Source organism: Pezoporus flaviventris, unplaced genomic scaffold, assembly GCF_033815535.1.
Source record: "Pezoporus flaviventris isolate CSIRO_AGI_PZ_B2104156 unplaced genomic scaffold, CSIRO_AGI_Pfla_v1 ptg000083l, whole genome shotgun sequence".
Taxonomy (NCBI): Eukaryota; Metazoa; Chordata; class Aves; order Psittaciformes; family Psittacidae; genus Pezoporus; species Pezoporus flaviventris.
Window position 1 is genome coordinate 11255203 of NW_026892631.1, and position 24206 is coordinate 11279408.

Consider the following 24206-nt stretch of genomic DNA (forward strand, 5'->3'; position numbering starts at 1 on the left):
AGCTGGGAGGGGTTTCTTCTTCAGGTTGTTGTCTTTGCTACTGATGCCATGATGAACAGGTGTACTAGTCACAGAATTAAGGCATGTTCAAGGAGGAGTTGGCTGGTTTCATATGGGTAAATTTGGCATCAGTGATTTTTCTGCTTCACATCTACATGTATTCCCTGTCACACTAACTGCCACAACCATTATAAACCTTTATGAACTTTATTTTTGTGCAGACTGACTTCAATGAACTGGACCTTGAAACCCTGGCTCCTTACATTCCTATGGACGGAGAAGATTTCCAGCTCAGCCCAATCTGCCAAGAAGACCGTCCTCTCTCTGAAAGTGCACAAAATACCCAGCAGAGTCTAAGTAGCATGAGTACCATCTTCCAACCCCTTGCTTCTGCTTCACAGAATCAGTTTCTCCCGGAGAAATACTGTCCGCAGCTATCAAATAAAAAAGTGAATCCTGGTCGTGGGTCCCTGTCATCGGTGTTCTTCAACAATATGAGCAGGTCATCACTGCCACCGTACCATGACCAAGCCAGCACTCCCTTGTCTTCGATGGGAGGAAGACCAAACACACAATGGCCACCTGATCCCCCATTAGAATACATCCCTTCTAAATGGAGACTCATGGATAAATACTCAGGATCCCTATCAAGTTCCCCCTCAGGACCACCAATACATTCTCCAAATATGCCCATATATAAAAAAAGGTAAGAGTTTCTGTGGTATATCTATTTATTTTACTAAGAAAAGTGTGGGAGGGGAGATGAGAGGGATCATAATATTGACTAATTCTTTTTCTCAACTCAGCTGGAATAGCTGTTTTGCTAGGCATCAGACTGTGCCTCTGGGGAAGTCAGTGTGGTGCTCTCCCAGTAGCAGTCAGTCTGGTGGAAGCAGAAGTGGGGTAATTTTTCATTGCCTGTAAGGACACACAAATGAACTTTCTGCTGGGCAAGTAAGCATTACCCCAATAATTTTGCACAACCTCCTTTATGCAGCTGAAGAGAGGTACTGAAAAGGCTTTCCTGGGCCAGCAGTAAGCTGTGACATATACATGCTTTCTTACCTTGCCTTTTTTTTTTGCACAACAGAAAACAGGGGAGAGGAAGAGATGACAGTACACTTGGCATTGGTTTATGGAAATGCTACAACTAAGATTTAAAATTACAGGCTTTTTTTCTACAGCCCTTCCTTACCTTGTTCGCTTTCTTACGCACGTGAACAGTACATGATGAGATGTAGATCAGAGGCCACAGTCCTAGAAGCTTCGTATGATAGCTGGTAGCTTCTCTGTAGCTCTTGGGTCCTCAGTGTTGAAACAGGCAGGAAGTATGTCAAATGGCAGTCATAATTTTAAAACATGAAGCTGTGCAGCTTGCCTAGTTTGCATTCTGGGATTTCTTGTTGGCAGAAATACCAGTATCTGAATATGCATCTGTAAAGAGAGGGTTTGTCCCCAAACAGCAGCCTACGTGTTTGTATTTAGTATGTAAAGCAAGGGGACAGGTGTGGCTCTCAAAATCCTCGCCTTAAAAATCACGTGACTTTCTTTTCCACAGCATCTTTGTGTCTGCCTGGAGATCCCTAGAGGCTGTTTATGTTAGACTTTCATTAGCCCTTGATCCCAAGAGTCAAAAGTTTCCAAAGCTTGTAGGATGACTAACAAAAGGAAGTAAAACATTTGGGATTTGAGGTCTGTCCACTGCCATGTGTCTAAAGACACCTTAAATGTCTTTAAATGAAAGAATTTATAGAAGTGACCAAGATCGTATAGATTTGCCTCCCTGCTCACTCACCCAGAGATCTTTACTCCACAGGCCTTTGGATGCTTTTGGGCAGCGAGGCATAGATGTAAACCCAGCAAGAATTGCTCTGGCTAACAGTTTGAAATTGAAGCGGCAACTGGATTATGAAGAACAAGCGTTACAACAGCTGAGTGGGGTAATAAGAAATACATCTCCTTCACAAGCTTCGGACTCACCGTGGTCATCGGTGTTGATTATTTGGTTTGCTTTCCTTTGCGTTCTAGGGAGATCCATCTGTCATTAATTCATCTCACCTCATGTGGAAGAGAATGAAATTTCTCAAAGGGGAAAACTGTTCCTTGGTTACAGAAAAGAAATCTCTCAGCACAAGTGTTCTTACTGGTAAGACAAAAGAGAGTGGTTTTGCGATGAAACACAATTTTAAGAGAGGTTGAATAGGAAATTAAGCTCTTTCAAAAGGAACTGTAAATAAGCTCTGTAAATATGACATTAAGCTAAAATTAAAGATCAAGTTGTATCACTAAGAGTTGAATAATTTCAGGTACATTTAATAAATACCAGGTAGATGGTTTCATGTATGTTCGCATCCTTGCTTTGGATGTAACAGATCAGCTTAATGGAGATGGTCTGGCTTCATGCTGATTGGAGATGCAGACATCTCAGAGCTAATACACACAAGCATATCTTGTACAGTAGCTCTATTACACAATTGTACAGCTAGTGCTGTTTGTGGGCTTCTTTTGTGACAAGCTGTAGGTATGCCCACACTGTGACCATCACAGCAAGGATCACTTTGCTCTGAATTAATATTATCTATTAATTATTACACTACCTTAACCTTTTTCTTCCCCCCCCCCCCCTTGTGTAAATCAGATGAATTTGTCTGTAATTCGAGGGGCCTGAGCCAGCCAATGAATCAACTACAGCAGCAGCAGCAACAACAGCAGCAGCAACCAACCTGTGGCAGTCCTGGTGAGAATTTGAAAGCAGGAGCATTTCCCCCTCCGTTTTACAGTTCCCATTGTCAGGACTATGCTGTCCAGCCAGCTCATAAAGTGTCAGGTAAGAGCTGTCAAATACAGAAGTAGGAAAATGCTAGTACTTAGTTCCAATGCTGATTTTATGGAAAAATACACCTAAAGAATTATGGAGGAGGCTGATAAACTAAGAACCAAAAATGTATTGTTTCATAGCATGAGAAAATAGTTCTGTTGTTTAGTATGAAACTTTAGTGATTACATTTGTTAAAGACATTTTTGTACTTTATTTCAGTTAAACTTGACTTTTTACCTTCAGGGTTGAGTCATCCTCCATCCATACTCTTGTCTTGTGATACAATTGATTAAACTGTACTAAGCAACTTCACTGCAGCATTGATACAGGAGTTTTGTAGCTTACAGTCTTGACAGCCTTATAAAAGTTAAGTAGTTAAAGGGGACATACATACATGTCCCTTTTAATATACAAGGGGAGTGAGTGTCAATTTATAAACTGTCTTTACCACAGCTTTCCTCATCTGCACCAACATAATTTTTCTCAGAGCAATGTAAATCAGGGGTAGACGTGAAAACTTGCACACGTCTGTGTGACATGCTTGCAACAGCTGAAGGCAGAGCCAGGCATAGGTTTGCTCTGAAACCTGTAACTGCTGGTGGTTTGAGGTGTATTGATATATAAACAAAATGAAATAAAAACTGATATAAACAGAAGAAGGATGAGAGGAAATAGTCTCAGCACCGTGCCTTACTTGTCTAATCTCTTCCAGGTATGACCAGTCGGCTGCTGGGGCCTTCCTTTGAACCCTACTTGTTGCCCGAGTTGACAAGATATGACTGTGAGGTGAACGTCCCCGTTTTGGGCAGCTCTACGCTTCTGCAGGGCAGTGAACTGCTCCGAGCGCTGGACCAGGCAACCTGAGCAATCCTGCAATATTCCGTGGCCTATACTGTTCAAAACGGCTTGTTTTTAAATATATTTTTGCAAGTAGACAATTTCTAATACAGATACACTTTTACAGGATTTTACTTAGATATTGAACCTGTCCACGTTACCAAATAGTGGCCTTTTGAAGTTACTCACTTTATTATTCATATTAAAGAAATACATCTACTGTATTTTCTCTATTGCAATTAAAGTGTTGTTTAGAGAGTTTGATTACCCTCCCCCTTGTCTCATGACCTGTAATTTATATGCTGAAATTTTCTGCAAATTTCATGCTGATAAAAAGCTGTGGTATAAATGCCTCATTCTGCAATGTACTTTGGCTGCAGTAGTGCAAAGATTTCTTTTTATTGCCAAAGATGAATGAAACAAATTTGATCTCCAACCACAGCTTTTTGTTGATCTGCCAAATTGAAATCTTCTGAGTCTTTCTGTTTTCCAGCATTTATTGTATTGTAACTTTAATAACTTTTGGAAGGGTATACTAAGGAAAAATCCCAGCCTTCCGCCTTCTCCCCCTTCCTTTTGTTTTTATACTTTTTGTTGAAAGAAATGTGAATGGTGAACTGCAAATGTTTGTGGGTATCTGTGAAAGTTGCACGTTGTAAGCTTTTTTCCTCAAGAAGCAAGCCACATTCTCAGCTGCCTTAACCTGGCTTAGCTCTACAGCCAAGGGAGTCCTACAAATTTACCCCAGTGGAGGATTTAGACCTGTGATTTCATTTGTTTGGGGTTTGGTTTGTTTGCTTTGTTCTTTCCTTTCCTTTTTAATTTCTCTCTGGGTCAGTTGTTGATCATCTCTTGGTACTTTTGCTGTATCTTAAGAGCTGTTTCTGATAAAACTAGTAGTATTTGTTATGGTGTTGCTGATATTTCAGGCATCTGACCAGCAGGCCAGCACTAACCCCTCTGATTAATGTTACACTTCTACCATCTTATATGCTAGCTAGCAATATAATTGCAGTATTGAATCATTAAAACTAAGTAATATTTCCCAGGCTATTAGGCTAACTCAGTTATAAATAGACAAAAAGAATTAAGGATTGTATAGCAAGATGAATAGCTGGCAGGCAGGTTTGTATCATTTTTACTTGCCTTACATTAATCGGTCGTTGCAATGTCATTAAAAGGTAGCCAGACATTTCGGAGCTCTTTTCCAACTACCATTAAAAAAAATAAGGCTTTGAATGCATTCAAAGGCAAAGGAATTCTGAAGTTTGAATTACAACATATTTAAAGAGCAAAAACACTGAAGTAATAAAAGGCAGGTGAGCAGTTCTGACTTAAAATACATACAGACCTAGATCGATGTTGGCATATACCATCTTGTTTCCTCCACTGGTATAAATCATTGTAGCTTCATTGAAGAAAATGGAGCAGTGGCAACGTACAAAAGGTAAAAATCTGGCCTAGAACCTTAGAACAAAGATATGTTCTTTTGAGACTTCCGATTGCGCTGAAGCCTGGTTGATAAAATTGCTTTATATCATGCACTGACACTTGCAGGGAGGGAGCCTTGGGTTCATAGAGCACTTCAGAGTTCACTGTGTTAAGCAAGTCTTAACCACACAAGAAAAGCTTAAAATCTTTTGCTATTGATACATAATATAAAAAAATCTGGTAGTCCTTATTGTAGACAATGTTTTGAGAGTTTATTACCAAAAATAATCTGCTCCTAAAGTAAAGTTATTACCATATGGAAGAATATATTGTAGGCATCAAAACCTGATTAAAATTGGCAAGCCAGCTTTGACAAAGGTGTAGTGGCAAGGACTTAATGCTTCAAGGATTAAAGACACTTGAATCCCGCTCTGTTTCTTATTTGTGTAGTTGCAGCATTAAAAATGTTATACCCTAACAGTTTACTAAAACACTCTGAAAAATTATTCCATGTCTTAATATTAATCATACTTTTTATCATAATTATTTCATAATCTATATTGCTGAATTCTTATTGACAATATTATAACTGTATGGGAACTTTAACTTGATAAGGAAATGTATTTTGACACTGATACCTTATTAAAGTATACTGATCCTAAATTCTTTGCGACTCGTTTGCTATGAATTTGTTATTTGTTGTATCATTGTAAAACAAAAGTATTTATTAAATTATTTATAGAAAATAAAGGTTTGCATTGATCTTTGAAGACTGAAAGAATGAACAAAAGTTACCTGTGTTCGAGAGCTGGGAAGTACCACCAAGCTGTTTGAAGAGTTTACCCAGCTTTCCTCAAACGGAGAATTAATGCCCTGCAGGCCACCCTTCTGAAACACATCCTGTGGTCCAGACTGCTGCTTCCATTTCCTAAGCCTGTTTCTGTCTGAGGATTTGCAGGTGCCTCTTGCATGTTACCCTTAAAAGAAAAAAAACATGGACAAAATTACATTCTAGAGGCTGAATTGCAGCAGTTCCCTACTTCAGTTCCTGTGTCATAACCTGTCTTATTCTGGCAATCCTCAAGCCCTCTGCTTCACACCCCCCATCACTTTACCCCAGTACTGTTGCTAAACATGCCAATCCTTTTCTCTGCAGAAATTACTGCTTTTGCCTATAGAATCACAGAATGATTTAAAGATCATCTAGTTCCAACACCTTCCACTAGACCAGGTTGCTCAAAGCCCACCTTCTCTGGGCAGCCTGCACCAGCATCTTGCCACCCTCACAGGAAATTACTTCTTCTGAATCTAAATCTACCCTGTTTCATCCTAGAGGCGTTTCCCCCTTGTCCTGTCACTACCACCACTGTTGACACTGTAGGAGGACAGACACATCAAGAAATTCATCTCCAAACATGCACTTAAATTCAGACTGGACTCTGCAGCAGCTGTTGGTGCTTGACCCTTCTGATAACTGCCTTTGAGCCATGCAGTGGCCATAAAGACACCACTGAGCTGCTCAACAGCAACGAATCTCCTGAATAACCTGCATTAAGTGGGCTATCATCCCCTCCTTTTCTAGATGGGATGCTCAGGAGGCATAGAAAGTAATTGCTTGCTTCTCAATCTGTTGTAAATAGCAGTAGTCACACAACACCCAGCAGTGAAGAGTGAATAGTGGTGTGCCTCTTAATCTCCTTTTTAAAGCATCCTCTTGATCTTCAGGGCGCTTGGACAAAGACTAACGCAGCATGCCAGATCCTAATCCAACTGAGGGTTAAAAAAAAAGACAACCAGCCCACCTCCTAAATAGAGATTAACCTGTTCAGACCACTTTCAGCCTTTTACAGGTTGTAATCACTAAACTGCTAAATATAAAACAATGATGCAAGGCATTTTTGGGGGGACCCAAACATAGCATTCGGGGGGGGGGGCTGGAAGCTCCTCAGAACATGTTCAAATTGCTTAAGGAACACACTAGTCATGCCTTCAGCAGTGATATTTTTTCCCCTGTCTACAGCTCACTGTTTCTCACCTTAGTGTTTTTCCCTTACCTATCTGGACATGGCAATTTACATATCTCAAAGACCCAAACCCTGGTCAGAACCATAATACACAGATTATATCAACAACCAGGTTTTGTTCTGCTGAACAAGGATTTATTACAGCTTTCTAAAAACTTTCATTTCCTCTCCCAGATGACCAGCAGAAGTGCTTATAATTAAGCATGCATCATCTCTCACTGCCTAGAAGCACCATTTCTTGGCATCAGACCTTGTATCTCTAACAGCACAGCACCCATCCCAACTCTGTTGTTCAACTCTCATTACATTGTGCTGAAAAACCAGGCAGTTTTGCCAAGCCCTCATAGCTTGGGCTGGTCTCAGTCTCTGGCCGATTTTCAAGTCGTATCGTCCTTTTAAAATGACCAACACAATGCTTTTTCTAGAGCACAGATTCCAAGCAGGCAAGAGTCATGCTGTTACTGAACAAATGATAACAACCAACTGCAGGAAAGTCTCAAGATCCTGGTATATATTGCGATTACTAATTAAAACTGCAAAGAAAACCCCAGATAAGTTGGAGGGAAGTCCAGCTATCATTTCAGCCAAGACACCAGTCCCTAAGCAACACAGATCTGTGGACAGTAGGTGATTCATCATGCTTGCAACAGTAGGCAGAGACATGAAAATTCTCTAACACACAACTATTCCAATTCTAGATGAAGGTTTCATGCGTTACTTCTCCCTGAGGAGCTTTATAAAGCTATTTACAGACATGCCAGATACATAAATAAATCAATCAAAGAGCTACAGTGGAGAATGGAAATATTCACCTACATTGAAATAAACAGCATTGTGTTCTTCCTTTCTTTCCCCTCCAACTCTTAGTATAGGCTTCCCAAGAAAGGAACAAACAACATCTGGAAAGAAAGAAAACCTTAACTCTATTTTCTTAAGGCAACAAGAATCTGTCACAAGCCCCAGTTCTGCCCCCTTCGGACAAGCCAACACACAGCACACAACAGCTGCCTTTTGGTCATCTGGGGCTGTGTCCAAGCTCACCCATGCCCACAGGGAAGGCAGGCTTGGATTCCTGCTTGCCCAAGCTCCGTTCGTTGTTGTTGCTTTCCTTGGCCAGTTCAAGCTGCAAAAGCATGGCAGGAAGGCTGTAGCAGTTGGTATGTACCCCATTTTTGGGGTGCTCACATTAAAACTGGCTTCAAATTAAAAAGTGCTACTTTTTTAGCTACTCAGCTCAGAAGCACCATCACCGTTCCTTTTGTCTCAAAGCCAGCCTGCGGTTCTGGCAGCTTGGGATGTGCCAGAGGTCTCACATGGAACATTTTCCTTGAAGGAGTCCTCAATTCCTGTAATCAAGGAGTTACTTAATTCTCTTCAGCCACGCCTCTCAGTTAGTAATGGGGTTAAGATGCCTCACCAGGGAACTGAAGCACATGCATAAACCTGGCTTGTGAAGCCTACCTGCAAGCCAGCTCCTGTGCCTCTGACACTGGACAGCACCAGGCAGCTGGAGGCAACAGCAGCTGCATCCCCCCCTCCTGTGCTATCATCTGCCGTGGAAACTGCTGCATCTTAACCAGAGTGCCTGTGCTTATGCTTGGGGAGCATCTCAAAAGCACAACTCCCCTTAGCTTCATTACAGCAAGAGAAGTAAGAAACTCCTCAAAGTCCCTGGTTGAAAAGTACATATTTAGACCTTGGAATTACAGGCAAATCTGGCACGTGAGATCCTCAAAGGCAATTGCACCAGTAAACACAAGTGAAACCCCCAGTTATAATAAATTATATGATTTCTAAGCTAATGAGTTGAGTTCTGCGTGTTGGTCTTTGAAGGATGGGCACTGGCTGGATTTTGCATGAAAAAGCATTATAACAACAGCTCCTGTGACTGAAACCCCGTCTCCCCATAGCACTGGCAAAGGCAAACAAACAGCTGCCTCTAGTGCAGAAGGCACCTCTGTCAAGCATTGCCTTCCCCAGGCACACTGGTGTCACCCTCTACATGTAGTTCCAGAAGGACCGTGGGTCCTAGAGAAACCACAGCTTGTTCATCCATCGAACACGAAAAGTCCTCTAGTGTCTCAACAGTTGAACACGCTTCTTGGCTGCATCAAGCAACCTTTATTGCCTAGTCTTCATTCCTGGCCTTTTCCTCAGCTAATAGATGTCTGTTTCCATTTGCTACTCAAGCAAGTGATGGTGGGGTATGGATGAAAAAGGTTCTGCTGGCTCACAGACAGTACCTCTTTCATCATCCCCCTGACACTGCGCTTCAAGCAAAATTCTAACACATTTCAGATGTACATATAGTTTCTCGTGCAGTTCTGGAGAAGAGAGCAGAATTGAGCAATTTCCCCAGACAGCTGAACTCTGTAAAGCCAGAACAATTTCCCAGCCATAAGAGGAGCAGAGCAGTATGGGCTTGCTCTTGTAGTCATATCAGCACCATAGAGCTAACACTGGTGGGAGGGGAATCCAAGTTTCTTCTTCCCCAAAACTTCTCCCTGTGCAAATAACTGCATGTTCTGGACAAAAATTAAGCCAGAGATAGAGCTACGTACACTTGTTAAAGCACTTCCAGATGCTGCTATGTGCTTGACAGACACAAACAAGCTCACTTAGGGCGCTACTTGTGAGCACAAGCTTATCCCTTGGTATTTTCAGCCCTGGGCAAGCCTTATGCATTCATTCGCACCAGAGCTTGGCTGTTCAGAACTTGGAGAACACCAGGGTGCCCCAGAGGAGAGTGACCTGCAGGGATCTCCGTCCAGTTACACCCATAAGACAGAAAACACAGAGGTTAACACTCCTGCAGGCCAACTAAAACCCATTCATATGTCCACCAGAAAGAGTGATCACGATGCCACTTCAGCAGAGTTTTACATAGGGAAGCTCTTCCTGAAAACAACAGGGATGTATCTTCCCGGTTACAGCCGTTTACACAACTGATTTGTCTAGTGGAAAAAGTCCAGCAGCTTTAAAGCCTTGCTGTCTATTTCTCAAGATGCTGGTAAAGGCCAGGTCTGAGATGGAAGAGAAAAGCACAAAAAAGCTACCCACAGCTGCCAAAAACCCAAACCAAAGGCCACACAGCTCCCTGGCTTTATTCTGTTGCAGAAGTTGTGTCAACTTTGAAGTGGCATACTACAAAAGTGCCCCCCTATGATGAGCCTTAAGATCAATCCAGATATATGCAACTGTAGTTCCTCCCCTCCTCCACACAGCAGCACCAAAACAGTGTTGCACTGGATCAAGTGAAGCATAAAATCGATGTCGTCACCATCCATTTTTAGACGCACTGCATGACATCCATTGGCTTTTTTTCCTGGAAGAGCCAGCAACACTAATTGTGACCATCGCCTCTCTCTGCTAACACAGTGCTGTCCTTAACTGCAGCCCCCAAAACACACTGGAGTTCACAGAAAGCAATCCAATGGAAGTTGACTGGGAAAACAGGTTGACCCCTGTTATGTTCGTTTTATCTGTAAACATCAAGATGTGCTTTCCCATGCCTTGCTCAGCTAAAGACGTGCTTGTAGTTTTTAGCATATCTACACCTTTTAACACAGGCTGTTGTTCATACCTTCCATTTGTTTACTCTTTAGTCAGATTGAGTGCACAGTATCACCGCTTTTAGGGTCAGTCTGATCACCACAGGAATCTCAAAGATAAAGGAAGCACCAACACTGAATACTTCAATTTCTGGTCAACCTTCTCAACACCTCTCTTCTGCAGAATCTATGTTTAATCATAAGCAACACCTTGAACAACTGTGTGCCGGGTTTGCTCTTATCTAGCACCCCTTTCTACCTTCCCTGCATCCACAGTAAGCATAGTCCGTGCAAAGCCACCCAAGCACTTTGAAAAGTGCACAAACACCTGGCTTTTATAACCATTAATTATACCTTAATGTACCAAATAAACAACTTAACTTGCGCTTTCATATTTAGGGTGACTTCTCCAAGCCCCCCTCTTAGACATTCTTACTCCCTTCCAATGCAAAACCAAGAGGAAAGCATCTTCAGGGGGGGGAAAGAAAATGGAAAGCCACTAAAATACTTGTCTGGGTAACCAGCAGAGGAACCAGGAACCAATGAAGTATCTGGAACTCATTTAAGCTCATTGGAAATACAGGAATCAGTCAAGTCAACAGTGCTCTCATTCTTTCTGCAGTCCCTGCTGGGCAGGGTTTGTTTGCACTGAGGTTTTGTCTTCGAAACACACACACACACTTAGCTAAATACGATTTTGTTTATCCAGGACTTCTTCTGTACTGGTCAGTGCACAAATGCTACAAACCTGTGCTGAAAATAATAAACAGGGTGAAAAGCACCTGTGCACAGCATCCAAGAACCACAACAGCAGGCTGCCACGCTGGGCACACTGAAAAGATGTATCCTGAAACCTGCTCTAAGTGGTTCTGTTCAAAACCCACCAGGAGAATCCTTTCCCCAGTGGGTATGTTGAGACTGGATGCCAAACGCCACAACTCGGGAAAGCAGGGAAGTTCTCCTGTTGAGCAATTCTCCAGGATGATTCCAAGAAAGTAGAAGGAATGCTCCTGTATTCCTTCCTCCCCTTTACTGCTCCACACATTGTGCCTCCTTTCCATGGAAATCTCTCAAACAGGGGTTTGATTCTTTTAGGCAAAATGGTGTCCTGACTCATGCCAAGGCAATAAATCCCATATGTCAAAGACTACACTACAAATCACTTGCTGAGGGGTGACCGTTCCCAAGCAAGCCCAAGAAAAAGGGGTCTTCTGCAGCCTGTGGCAGGAAGCCCTGCTCTCCACAGGGTGTTCCTGACCCCAATGTGGGAGCACATGCTGCAGCTGTGCCCAGCAGCCAATGCTGTTCCTTGAGGCCAGAAAAGCAGCAACTGAATAAGCTGTTTATTTCATGTCCTGTCATAGCTGACCCAACATAGGTCACCTATATGACACGATTCACTTATATAGAACCATAGAACAGTTAGGGTTGGAAAGGACCTTAAGATCATCCAGTTCCAACCCCCCTGCCATGGGCAGGGACACCTCACACTAAACCATGCCACCCAAGGCTCTGTCCAGCCTGGACTTGCACACCACAGGGGATGGAGCATTCACTATATACAGTAATATACAAGAGGGCAAATAAGCCTGGCAATGCATTACTTCCACGATTCACAGAACATTCATCCAGATGCAACATCATGTATGGCAAAAGCTGCTTAACAGGAAATTGCCCCAGGAAGCTTTCCAAAAACTGTCATTTCCACTTTCACAGTAGGCCCTCAAGCTTCACTGCCCAAAGGGCATGAGCATAGCACACCAATTTGCTGCGAAACCCCCAGCCATGCCCCCCCCCCATTTCCTCACCACCAAGATGCCAAATTCTTCTCCTGAGTGAACACCTCCAGCTCGCCATTCCACAACGTCCATCAGCATTTAGAAATCCTTTTCCAGAGGCTCTTATTGGAAATGCAGACCACACAGTTACAAAAGGAGTTCTGGGATCTTGTCTGTACCACTGTGACTCATCTTTGAAAGGAGTATTGCAGCAGCATCCAAACATACATTCAAATTATTTGCTCATTCTTTGTTTAAAGTGAGGTAACAAAAGGAAAAGGATGTGGACAGTCACATGCAGCACACTCTGCAGTTGAACAGGCCAAGTTTTGACAACGAGACACATGTAGAACTAAACCAGTGCATACCCAAAGAGATACAGGCTTATGTTAAGAAAACTAGGCATTCAAAACTGTGTTTTAAAGATAGTATGTTGCAGCTGCGCAGCTAATGATAGATATGGGAGACTCTGTTGCACTGGCACCACACCGTGCCAGTGACTGGACTGATGCTGAAAGAATGAACTCATTCTCCTTTGGGATCTCCAGTCAAGATCCAAGCAAACAGGTACTTCTGCAACAAACAAGGAAACAGGACAGAGTGCCTTCGAAGGCACAAGTCAGCAGCAGGGTACGAGGCCTTTTGGAAAACAATACCAACTCTTCGCTCCAGGTTTTAAATGGAAACAAGTAGACTGTCATCCATTTCTACCCAACCACAACAACGCTCCTGCACAACATTTCTTCCTGCTAATTCATTACATCTTTGGATTTTTCTGTTCTATTGAAAATCACCTGACTCACTTGGATGCTTTAGCTTCTTATTGTCTCTCCTCTGCAGCTACACAAACATGATTTACAGGCTCTAAAGAACGAGCTACTTTGAAAACTTAACTTTTCAAACAGCCCAGAGAAAATGGTTGTCATCCTTCCGTTTCCAACCAGCAGTCTGTGTAGATTTTACTACAATCGATTCATGTCTGTGTCATGTTTCATTTTCATGCTTCATTTTACAAGCCCGCTAATCAAACTAATGAGGTTGAATGTGAAGAACCCCCTTTGTTTCAAGCTGAACAGCCTCTGAAACCACAGTTACAGTGGTCTTTCTTGGCTTATTCATTTCCTGTTTGCAAGTAATAGCAAAAAAAATACAGCATTACAGAATTTTCCTGCTAAACCTTAAAGGCAGAAAGCCATCTTATTACAACACCGCCTGTAGTTCACAGGAGTTCAAGCTGTATGTTGATGTAAGGGGGCCACACAGTGCCTTCCACATGTGAACAAGTTTAAATGAGAACAAAATCTTATTCACTGCTTTGGAAGGGTCACAAGTATGTTCTGTATGTTCCAAATCAGGGGCTTAAGATGGTCCAGTGAGCAAATGCATGTTTGCTCATGGGAGTTTGTGCTGTGCTGACCACATTCCTGCGTGGAGGATGCTATTTCCCCTGAGCCTGAGACATGATCAGGACCTGGGACCTTCCTCATTCATCAGCCCATCTAAACCATGAGCCACATATATAGAGATAATCCAAGGCAGGAGACAGAAACTAGAAGTGCAGATGGAAATTCCTACTCAGGGATTCATTACACAGCCATCCCAGGCTGCAATACAAACCCACCAGTGCTCCTCAGAGCTTTTTGTCACAAGTCAATAGGGATAGAGAGAGACAAAGATTTACAAGGGAATACATGCAATTACAGGACAGTGCCACAAAGGACAACACTGTCAGCCCGCACACAATTCCAGTAAACTTGAAATCGTAATCTCTTAGAAGGCTTGGCTTGAATTCATTTGTTTAAGTATTGTTTTCTGCTTAATATCACATACAATTCTCCATCCCACCCTTGCTTCCGAAAGCAAAGTATCAGTCACAGCACATAACAGTAACCAGAGAAAGGCTTGTTTCTGACCCTCTAAATACCCAAAGTAGCTACGCAGACCATCTGTGGAACAAGTGACAATCACATTGCAGAGTTAGAAGGTCACAGAGCACTCCATCTTTACCATCAAGGTTACTATCAGTATTACTAGACTGGCTCATGTAAATACTACATCCCGAGTTGGAAGTTTTTGGAATATGGGGGATTAGAGGTACCAATCACTAAGTCTCCTTGTCCAGACCAGTCCATGGAGATGGGGTGAAGATTTATCATGCCACAGCAGGGGCCAACACTATTTCCATGTGGGCTTCACCTGGTTAACCTTCAGCACTTTCCTAGGGGAAAGGAGGAGCATCCTGCCCTTTCCCACTCCTGGAACAAAGACACCCATCATGAAGCAGCACCTTCCATGTCAGCGGGAGCCTGGCTGTGCAGACAGATGCGGGATGACTACTAGCTAGAGCCTATATCCACCCACAGAAACCAGACTTTCTGAAGTGCTTTTGTTTCTCTTCTTTTTCACAGGAGAGAAACCCAAGCCACTCATCGGCAGTACCATGGCAGGTAAATAACTGCGAGCTGATGGATCTGAAGAGTTGTGTGCAGAAAAGGCACTTTAGCTTTCAACTATCTCAAGTGATCCTCTGACGTTTAATTAGGAATAATTAAAGAACAAGCAAAAAGCCTGAATCCTTTCATGAATACCTGATAGGGACATGCTAGTTATTTCAAATGGGAGCTTGGTTCCAGGGTGGCAGATTCCCTTTGCACAGAAACAGGAAAAGCAAACTAAACTGTTACAGAAATAGAGCAAAAAGGTGTCAGATTTCTTCCAAAACAGAGATATTTTTGACAACAAACTGGTTAGTAAGCTTAAACAAGATGAGTGACTAATGACAGGCAGTGATCCCCCACAATCGGCCTCAAGACACAGGTGTTATTAAAAATCAACATGTAGCTTTACTGAAGTCTTTAAACACTGTACTGCCTCCCAGACATGGGAAAAGAATAAAACTGCCTGAGCAGCTTGGGTTTGGCACAGAAAAAGAGAGTTCATTAAAGAATTGGGTTATTCCCAAACTGTGCTGTTTAAAAAGCCCCATTATACCTGCTGCACAATAGGTGGGATCCACTTTCTTTCAGCAACACTTATGTCAGATGTTAATTCAAGACTGTATCGTGTTTAACAAATACTCCCCTAAGAGAAACTACTGAAAAGGGGTAAAGTCATCTCTCTGGGAGTACTGCAAGCAGAAGCTCACTCACTAAAGCATGTGGGTGAAAAGCAGGCGACACGGCAACGGATAATCAAACAAGATAGAAGATGGAATATCATTTAGAGTCATCAGGGATACAGGAGGAGCAATGGAAGAGGATGATGGTGCTTCTCAAAGCAAGGAAGCTCAGCCTTCACCATCCCACTACACCTCCCAAATTCTCTCTCGTCCTTGGCGAGATGTATATTTTGCTCCTCTAGAGAGGACTGTGCCCTGACCCACGGGATGCCCACTCTGTGCTGCAGGCTGCAGCTCTTGCATTCGGCAGAGCAGAGGACAGATAGTCCTCACCTCTTGAGCATCCCACAGGCACACTCCTCCTCCCATGGGGGTCACGGGAGACAGGACAGGGCACCACAGCTGCAGGGGCAGCTGCGAGGGCAGCGAGCCACATGCAACTGGTGAATGGGGAGACACATCCTTCCTCCAGCAGATGTGGAGGCAGCCCACGGAGGCCACCCTGTGCGAGGGCACTGGCACGGGGGCTGCCCTCACATCCTGCCCCGGCACGCCAGCTGCACAGCCCAGCTGTGCATGGTGCCAGACAGGCACTGGCACGGCAAGGAGGGAGGGCACGGTGGAGATGACCAAAAGGCAGCACGGGGAGAGCTGTGAAAGGAACAACAGCACCCACCCACAACACTGCACCGCTTCTTAGAAGGCCATGACCCAGGAAGCCATGAAGACTTGCCTTCCCCATCCATGGCCACAGGAGCATGCTGGGTGCACCAAAGGGCAGCAGGGCAAGAGGCAGGAGCATCAGTTTCAGCAGGAGGACTATGAAATGGAGACCATGGAGACTCATTGTAGCACCAGATGCCTACAGACCGTTTGCAAGGTGCTGACTGTTAGTCTTGAAGCTACATTTGGAAACTGAGGGGTTGCACGGGGTTGCAGCATGTTCCTGACTGCTGACCATGGAAGAAAGGGGGCTCTGCAGCCACACAGGAGGAACAGAAGGTGTAGAAGGAGGAAGGAGAACTTCAAATCATTTAGATTTGAAGTTCTCTGGTGCAGGGATTTTCTCTCCCTGATGGCTTTCAAAGTACCTCTGAGGATGGAACCTTGAAGACATACAGAAATTCCCATAGACAGAAAAAATACAAAGCAAAAAAGAGGAATCTTAGTCACAAGATGACAATATAGAAGATTTAAATTGGCCTCTACCTCTCTAAGTTGTTACCACTCACCAGTGATGCTTTTACACTACTGCTGTGCACTTCTTCCTGGCTTACCAATGTGTCACATCAGCATTACGTATGAATCCTCAAAGATTTCACCTCTTCACAGAACCATAGAATGGTTTAGGTTGGAAGGGACCTTAAATCTCATCCAGTTCCAAGCCCCTGCCACAAGCAGGGACACCTTCCACTAGACCAGGTTGCTTCAAGCCCCATCCACCCTGGCCTTGAACACTGCCAGGGATGGGGCAGCCACAACTTCTCTGGGCAACCTGTGCCAATGTCTCAGCTCCTTCATAGTGAAGAGCTTCTTCCTAAGATCTCATCTAAGTCTCCCCTCTGTCAGTTTGAAGCCATTCCCATTTGTCCTGTCACTACATGTCCTGTTAAAAGTCCCTCTCCAGGTTTCTTGTAGGCCCCCTTTAGGTATCAGAATACTGCTATAACATCTCCCCTGAGCCTTCTCTTCTTATGCCCAGCCAATCTCACCTTGCATCAACAAAACCAGCACTTCATGCAAAATAACACGTCTGCTGATCAGAGCAGACCTTAACTAGGAAACAAAGCATCACAGTTTCATGACAACCCTTTTCCCCAGTATTCCCAAGGGCATAGCGATCTCCCTCTTTAACAGGACACTTTGTCTTCAGCATTTGTGTCACTGTAGCTAGGCGATCACCAATAGCTAAGCTCTCAAATTACAGTAACAAATATCAGCAGGGGTAAGTCCACGAGTATCAGTTAATACATATTAATTTAAACCACACAAACTACAGCCTGATGCACTGACCACCCTGAACACAGTTAGCATACCCCCCTCATAGCAAGCTGACAGACCTGCTCCTGTGGTGATAAAGTGCTGAATTTCATCTAGAGCTCTAATCTTGCATATGGTCCTTTCACCATCGCCTGGCCCTGCTGCTATTCTTGCAGTTTTTAAATACTCTGGAGGAACCACCGTATCTTTCTAAAGGAAGTTCAGCTGCACAAAGTGAGCAAAGACAAACAAAACTAAGTAACAGTGCCTCAGTTCCATTTCAAAACTAACAACCATACATTGCTTGGACAAGCAGAACAAATGATAGTCTACAGCCCAGCAGCAGGAAAGGTCACATTATTGTTGTGGTTATTTTTTATATTCAACCCTTCCCATCTCATTTGCTCTTTTCTTCCATGCCCTCACATAGCGCAGCCTGGTCTCAGCATGGGAGCCTGATCTATATGTAGGAAGGGGACCGTAAGACTTTCCTGAAACGGAAGGGGCCCAGTTTGCAACAGCCCATCAGGAAATAAGAGCTACTGTACTGCCCTAGGATTTTGAGCTACAGCTGTTTAATAAATTCAAGGTTTACTCTACAAATTTTTCAAGATCTCCTGCAGAGAAATTGTCAAGAAATGTTGGAGCATCATGAAGGGCACGCACTTAAAATGTAAGAAAAATAGACTGAAACTCCCAAAGCACCATCTCTCTCTTCAGTTGCTTTAGTTCTAAAAGGATGGGTTTAAAGGCAAAATACTTATGCAATGGGAAATACGTAGGTTTATACACTTTAATAGTTATAATGGGGGGGGAGGGAGAAAGACATCTTCCAGCCCCCCCATATATTTCAGACAAGATTTTGGACCTGAAGAAGGGTTTGCACATCCCAAAGTCAGTTAGGTTTTGGAGAGTAGAGCTTAACACAGGGCTTCATGCAGTTTTACAACAGCACAGTTTAACAACATCAATAAACAAGGAACATTACAATATCGTGTCATTTATTCTCAGAGCTTTTTGTTACGCAATTCTCACCCAACCACCCTTCATACTTATTCCAGGGAAACACACAACAGTAATGTGTGTGTATTTTGCTCTACAGTCTTTCCTCAATATGACAATGTTTTCTTCTCGAGCTGCTCTCATTAGTTCTTAAAGGAAACATTAGCATCAGCAGATCTGATCACAGACAAAATTCTTCCTAATGGTTAAACAATGTTTATGCTTATAACCAAAATCCCATAACAGACTAAGCCCTTTGGGATGCGTCAGCAGAAAAGACCATCTAGACAGCACAAGTATCGTGCCATATGCTTCTTCATTAAAGCAACTGTGCAACGCTCATTCAAAAAGATGAGCTTTTTAACTTTATGCTTCTTCAGTAATAAACCAGTGAAATTACATTCCCCCCCTCCCCACTACACAGTTTGCCCTTTAGCAATGTTCCTCTGAAGGACAGCAAACTACTACTGTTAAATCCCCCCCCAGGATTCCTGAAACTGAACCAGTTTAGCCCTGATAAGAAGTTTTTAATGGGCTCTTCCCAGAAGCATGCATGTTTCCTAAGAAAATTCACCTAAGAAAAGTGAAGCAATGAAGCACACAAATGCCTGTTTATGTAAGTCCATTCATGTGCAAACGTCTGCATGAATACCAAAGGCTGAGACTTGGGATGTCATTCGAAGGTACTTCGAGTGAAAATGTCATGATTTAGTGCAGACAAGGTCTTAAAACCAGGGGTTCTGGGTGTTGGAATTTGAAACTTCCTTGGTGAGAAATCGGTCTTGGTCATGATGAAACAGTTCGTCAACACTGCACTTCTGAAAGTATCAAGTGTTTTGCATATATAAATGTTGACAATGTAGTTAACTAAATTCAAGATAATTCAGCTTTATGCATGTTTGAGGTTTATTTACAGATAGACCACACAATATGTCAAGCTTCTCTACTGGGGTTTGTATTTATAAAAATCTGTGAATACGTATTTTCTGCCTTGTGCTACTCAGTTTTCCTATGGAGTCCCCAAAAAGAAAGACTTCCTCGGCAGAGTGAATTGTTTATACTTCTCATGGGTGACAAAATGCAAATGGACTCTGGTCTAGAGACAGAATTATCTGTGCAAATGCACAATTAAGACAATATGGCCTTTGAGCATACTTACAGATGCAAACCCATCCCATTCAGATGATTTAAGCATGGTATGAAGTGCAAAGAAAACAAAAACTCATTACATTTCGCTATCCATAAAGTACTGTTTCTAAAACTCGCTTCTGAATCCATAAGAGAGCGCAGAGGACTAAAACTCCTTCACAACGTTTCCCTGCATGATCTACTTATATACGGGAAACTCATCAAATCCTCATTGTGACAGCAACACAGGAGCTCCCACAACTGCTCCCACAATCCCCAGACTGCCTTCTGGGCTGTTTATAAAGGAAAGGCAGAGGATTTACACAAGTACATGAGGGTTCAAGAAGTGTTAGACCCAAGATTATCAAGCATTTCCATCCAGTGTGCCAGTGGTAAAGTACCTGGGACTCTCCACTGTAACCTTGTATTTCCTTTCATCACAAAACTTGCTAGCAAAGAAGTCTCAAGTACCTGAATTCTGAGTACCTGTGATGGAAGAAAAGCCTCTAGGTCATATTCCCACAATTCACAGCTAGACAGTTTGAAACAGATCCAGATGCCACTCCTAATGGCCCTTTTTGATGAGCAGAAATCACTGACTAATGATGCCCAGGAGGTATCTTTCTACCCTCTGCAGAGCTGCAGTCATTTTCAAGATTCTCCATTCAACACTACTGACGCACATTTCTATCATCATAGCATATCGTTGCATCTTATAGTCAGTGTAATTTACCCACAATTTTATGCCCTCTTCCCCTAGAAAGATGTCAAGAATCGTATCATCATACCATGAAACAACTAACTTTGCGAACAGACCGAGAGCAGCTGCTCCTGAACATCTGGCTTAACCTGTTGCCAGGAGCATAATTACCCCTTAGAATGCTCAACTGCCAGAGACCTTAGGAGTCACACAGTTTCTGGTATGATACTTTTTTACCCATATAATGAGCAGCAATTACCAAAAATAAACTATAAACTAGAAAAATCCCTCCCTTCTAGACTTAAGTGCAAGAGCTGTCTTCTCATGAGAAGACTCTGTACACATTTTGGACACAGTACTCATTAAAAAGCCTTTCCCAATCTTTACTCTCTGAATACCAGTCTTTCCCCTGGTTCACTCTACTGGCAATGATAAGAGGTAGATGATTACAGACGGCTACTCAAAGCCACCACTGAACTGCCCCAAGGAAGGGCCAGCCTTTGATCGTGGTGGTATGCACAAAGACACAATAAAACCCAGTAAAACATATACAGTCATGATGAAAAAAGATGAAAGATCTTTGGACTAGCTAATTTGTTGCTAATTTTGCCTATTTGGTTTCAAAAGAGGCTGAGAAAGTAAAGGACTAAGCAAACTTCTAGCATTGCTAAGAAACTGCTGGAGAGGTGATAACTGTTACACAATTTAACATCTATTGGCAAATAAGCAAGCTGGAAATTATTGCCCACTTTCACATGGCTTCCCGTCCAGTAAGCGGGTTTCCACCCAAGTTCTTCACATCTTTTCTGAACATGAACTTTTCTTTATCAAAAGTGATCCTACCACCCAGGCTCAAACATCAGTTACAGTTCATTGTCAAAGGTATGCCTGTCCTGTGTTGAATTTGTGAGTATCTCGTTTCCATAAATTGTCCCTGTTTTTATTCATTAGGTCATCTACATAACCTTGTTATTGGGAGACAAAAAGATGTAAAAGCATTGCCAGAGCTATGCCTCTATCTCCTTTACAGCCCACAAATCAACTCTCTCCTATGTATCCTGTGAAAAAAACGAGCTCCAGTGCAGAGCTGAGACCTACTAGCCCAACTTGAAAACTGTATTCTATCAAGTATGAACATTAACTTCAACTTTTAGATTTAGGAGAGTTGGCAAGGATGAATTATTCACCTCCGGTGTTTCTGGTCCCATTCAAGATTTTTTAGACTTCAATTCACAGACTAACCATGGTTTGCTGGGAATGGGAAGGAACCATGCCCGAGAGGGACCTCATTCATTCCTATGCCCACTGGGGATTTTCATATCTTACAAAGTATTTCAATGCTATAAACCACTTCAGCTAATCTAGCTGTTCTTCTTTTCTTTACTGATCCTAGAATGTCTTCATATGCAATGTCTTTCTGTAAGTATGTCATCAAACCATTGTGGAGACTTCGTTAGTGATCATATCTGCTTTGCCATAAGCATATTAAATAAAAAAAAAAATCAAGCCAAGAATTATTCAGATCTAGTCAGAGAATCATTCAAGTATTTACATTTAGTTCACAGCTAAAATACAAGCTTAAATATAAGATGTAAAACAGACTTCCCTTTACCAGACTGAAATTTGTCCTTATGCTAGCATAAAGCTCCAAGGTAGCTCAGAAAGGAAATTACACAGACTCTTTTGCCTTAGTTTGTCTGGAAGTGAAAATAAGCACAGGTCATTACTGAATATGACAAAGCAGCTAGGGACCTAAATGCTCTATGTAATATTTCTCCTTATAAAGTGTACAAATGTTCTTTCGGCTTCAGTATTCACAGTGAGCATTTAAAGGCCATGAACTTGAAGAGCACATTGTTGAACTCTTCTTCCAAACACAGCTGCCAGGGTGGGATAAGAGAAATACCGCTCAAATTGTTTTTATTGTGCATATCTACAGGACATAGGTGAATACCAATGTAACCTGCTATTGCTTTAAACACAAAAGAGGTTTGGATGGGAAAACCACACCCAGATTCCAGTTTACAAGCAAACCCTGTTACATCTTTCCAAGTCAGGTGTTTCAGAGTGGTCTGTCTCTTTACCTGTGTAATATTTCCCAGTTCTCTAAAATACTGAGCTTCCATCCGATGGGGTATGTGTTTGGAAACAAGAAATGAAACAATTGTGGAATAGCATGGGTTCAGTAGAGCACAAAGGTATTTTCCTTGTGTCAACAGAACCATAGCAATGTCCAAATACTTTTCATACTTGGCTTCAGTATCTTATGATATATCTGGTGCTCTTAATAGTCATGTCTCAATCCTGATTCACATGCAGTGAACCAGATGAACTAGATTCATTCCTACGCAGATGCCCACATTCAGGCTCACCAGCTATCCCATACACCTACAAGATCACCTGTCCCAGGCCTCTTGGGTCACATACTTTGCTTAACCAAGCTGTATTGTGCACCTTGTAACAAAATATCTTCCCTCTTCCAGGAGGCCAAATACTTTATCAGCTCACTATTTATTATGACTTTTCTATATTAGCATAGTGCTTCTATGGAAGATATAAGGAAGAAATTCTTTACTGTGAGGGTGGCGAGACACTGGACCAAGATGTCCAAGGAAGTTCAGAATGCTCCATCCCTAGCAGTGTTCAAAGCCAGGTTGGATGGGGCTTGGGGCAACTTGGTCTAGTGGAAGGTGTCCCTGCCCATGGTAGGGGGAGGTGGGGGAGTGGTGGTGGAACTAGATGATCTTTAAGGTCCTTTCTAATCCAAACCATTTTATGATTCTTTGTGTTAGACAAATGCAGATTTGTCCATGGATGCATCTTAATCCTTTAATCACTAGATCATCACTCCTTATCAACAAGGTTAGACACCTGCAGTTTGAAAATCCATGTATGACAGTTTAAAGTGGAAAACCTTTTAGTGTATGAACAGAGGTTAGGAGTTCATACTACAGTGTTACTGTGCTTGTCCCTTACACCAAGGGAAACTGTTTATCATGAAAGATTGTCAAAGCTATGGAACATTACAGAGCTGCTGTTCACATGCTCCCACCGTGAAAAGCAGCAGCATCAGGCAGAAGCATCAAAATCTACAGAGTTGGCACTTAAGTCCAGCTTTCATATTTTCTGCCTTATTCTACCTCACCACCAAATTTCCCACTGTGATACTGAAAGGAGTAGGATAGCTGCAATTCTAATGGAAACACCTAGCAACTTCTATTTGCCATAGAGTTTCAAAGGTGTGTTCAGTAGCACAAACTGGCTAAGCAACACATTTGAACTGCAATGCAGCTCTAGATACCAAGATCTGAGGATATGCTGCAGGCCAGTTTAGCCATTAGCAGGCAGAGACCAGACAGGGATGAAGCCACTCCACCATGGCAAAAGGCAAATCTTTTTCTTCGTGTCACCTTGTCCTGCTGGGGACAATGAAGATGAGCACAGTGAGAAGCCTTCTAACAAGATGATTCACTTACCTTTTTCCATTTCTGTCTGTCCTGATACAGGGCAAAATGATCTGTATCTTGTCTGCTACTGAAATACTGGCCCTGCTACACAGGCACAGCCAACCTAAGCTCTGAGAGGCACTGTCTTTGCTGTAGATAGGAAGATGTGCTTCCTACCCTGTGAAGAATGAACGCTGGAGAACACTTTGGGATTTTTTGCTTTCAAACAGAAACATCACTATGTAGTTACATGCTCCATCGTGGAACAACAAAAAACAACCCACCCCAAAAAAATCCATAAGAGCAAAATGGTAACTTTCACATTGAACATTCAACCAACAAGCACATCAAAATCGAGGGGGAGAAATGCTTTAGGTCACAGCTAACGGTGAA

General features: G+C 42.7%; 1 protein-coding gene across 1 annotated transcript in view; it reads left to right on the forward strand.

Moving 5' to 3' along the window:
- The window catches only part of EPAS1 (endothelial PAS domain protein 1), a 76421-nt gene extending 70585 nt beyond the window's left edge, over positions 1 to 5836 (forward strand). Inside the window, exons 12-16 of the mRNA XM_061475308.1 lie at positions 222 to 706; positions 1817 to 1940; positions 2029 to 2146; positions 2639 to 2827; positions 3531 to 5836. Of these exons, the coding sequence (XP_061331292.1) occupies positions 222 to 706; positions 1817 to 1940; positions 2029 to 2146; positions 2639 to 2827; positions 3531 to 3682 (1068 nt within the window). The 3' untranslated portion in view covers positions 3683 to 5836. The remainder of the gene's footprint in view (positions 1 to 221; positions 707 to 1816; positions 1941 to 2028; positions 2147 to 2638; positions 2828 to 3530) is intronic.
- Positions 5837 to 24206: the final 18370 nt, after the last annotated feature.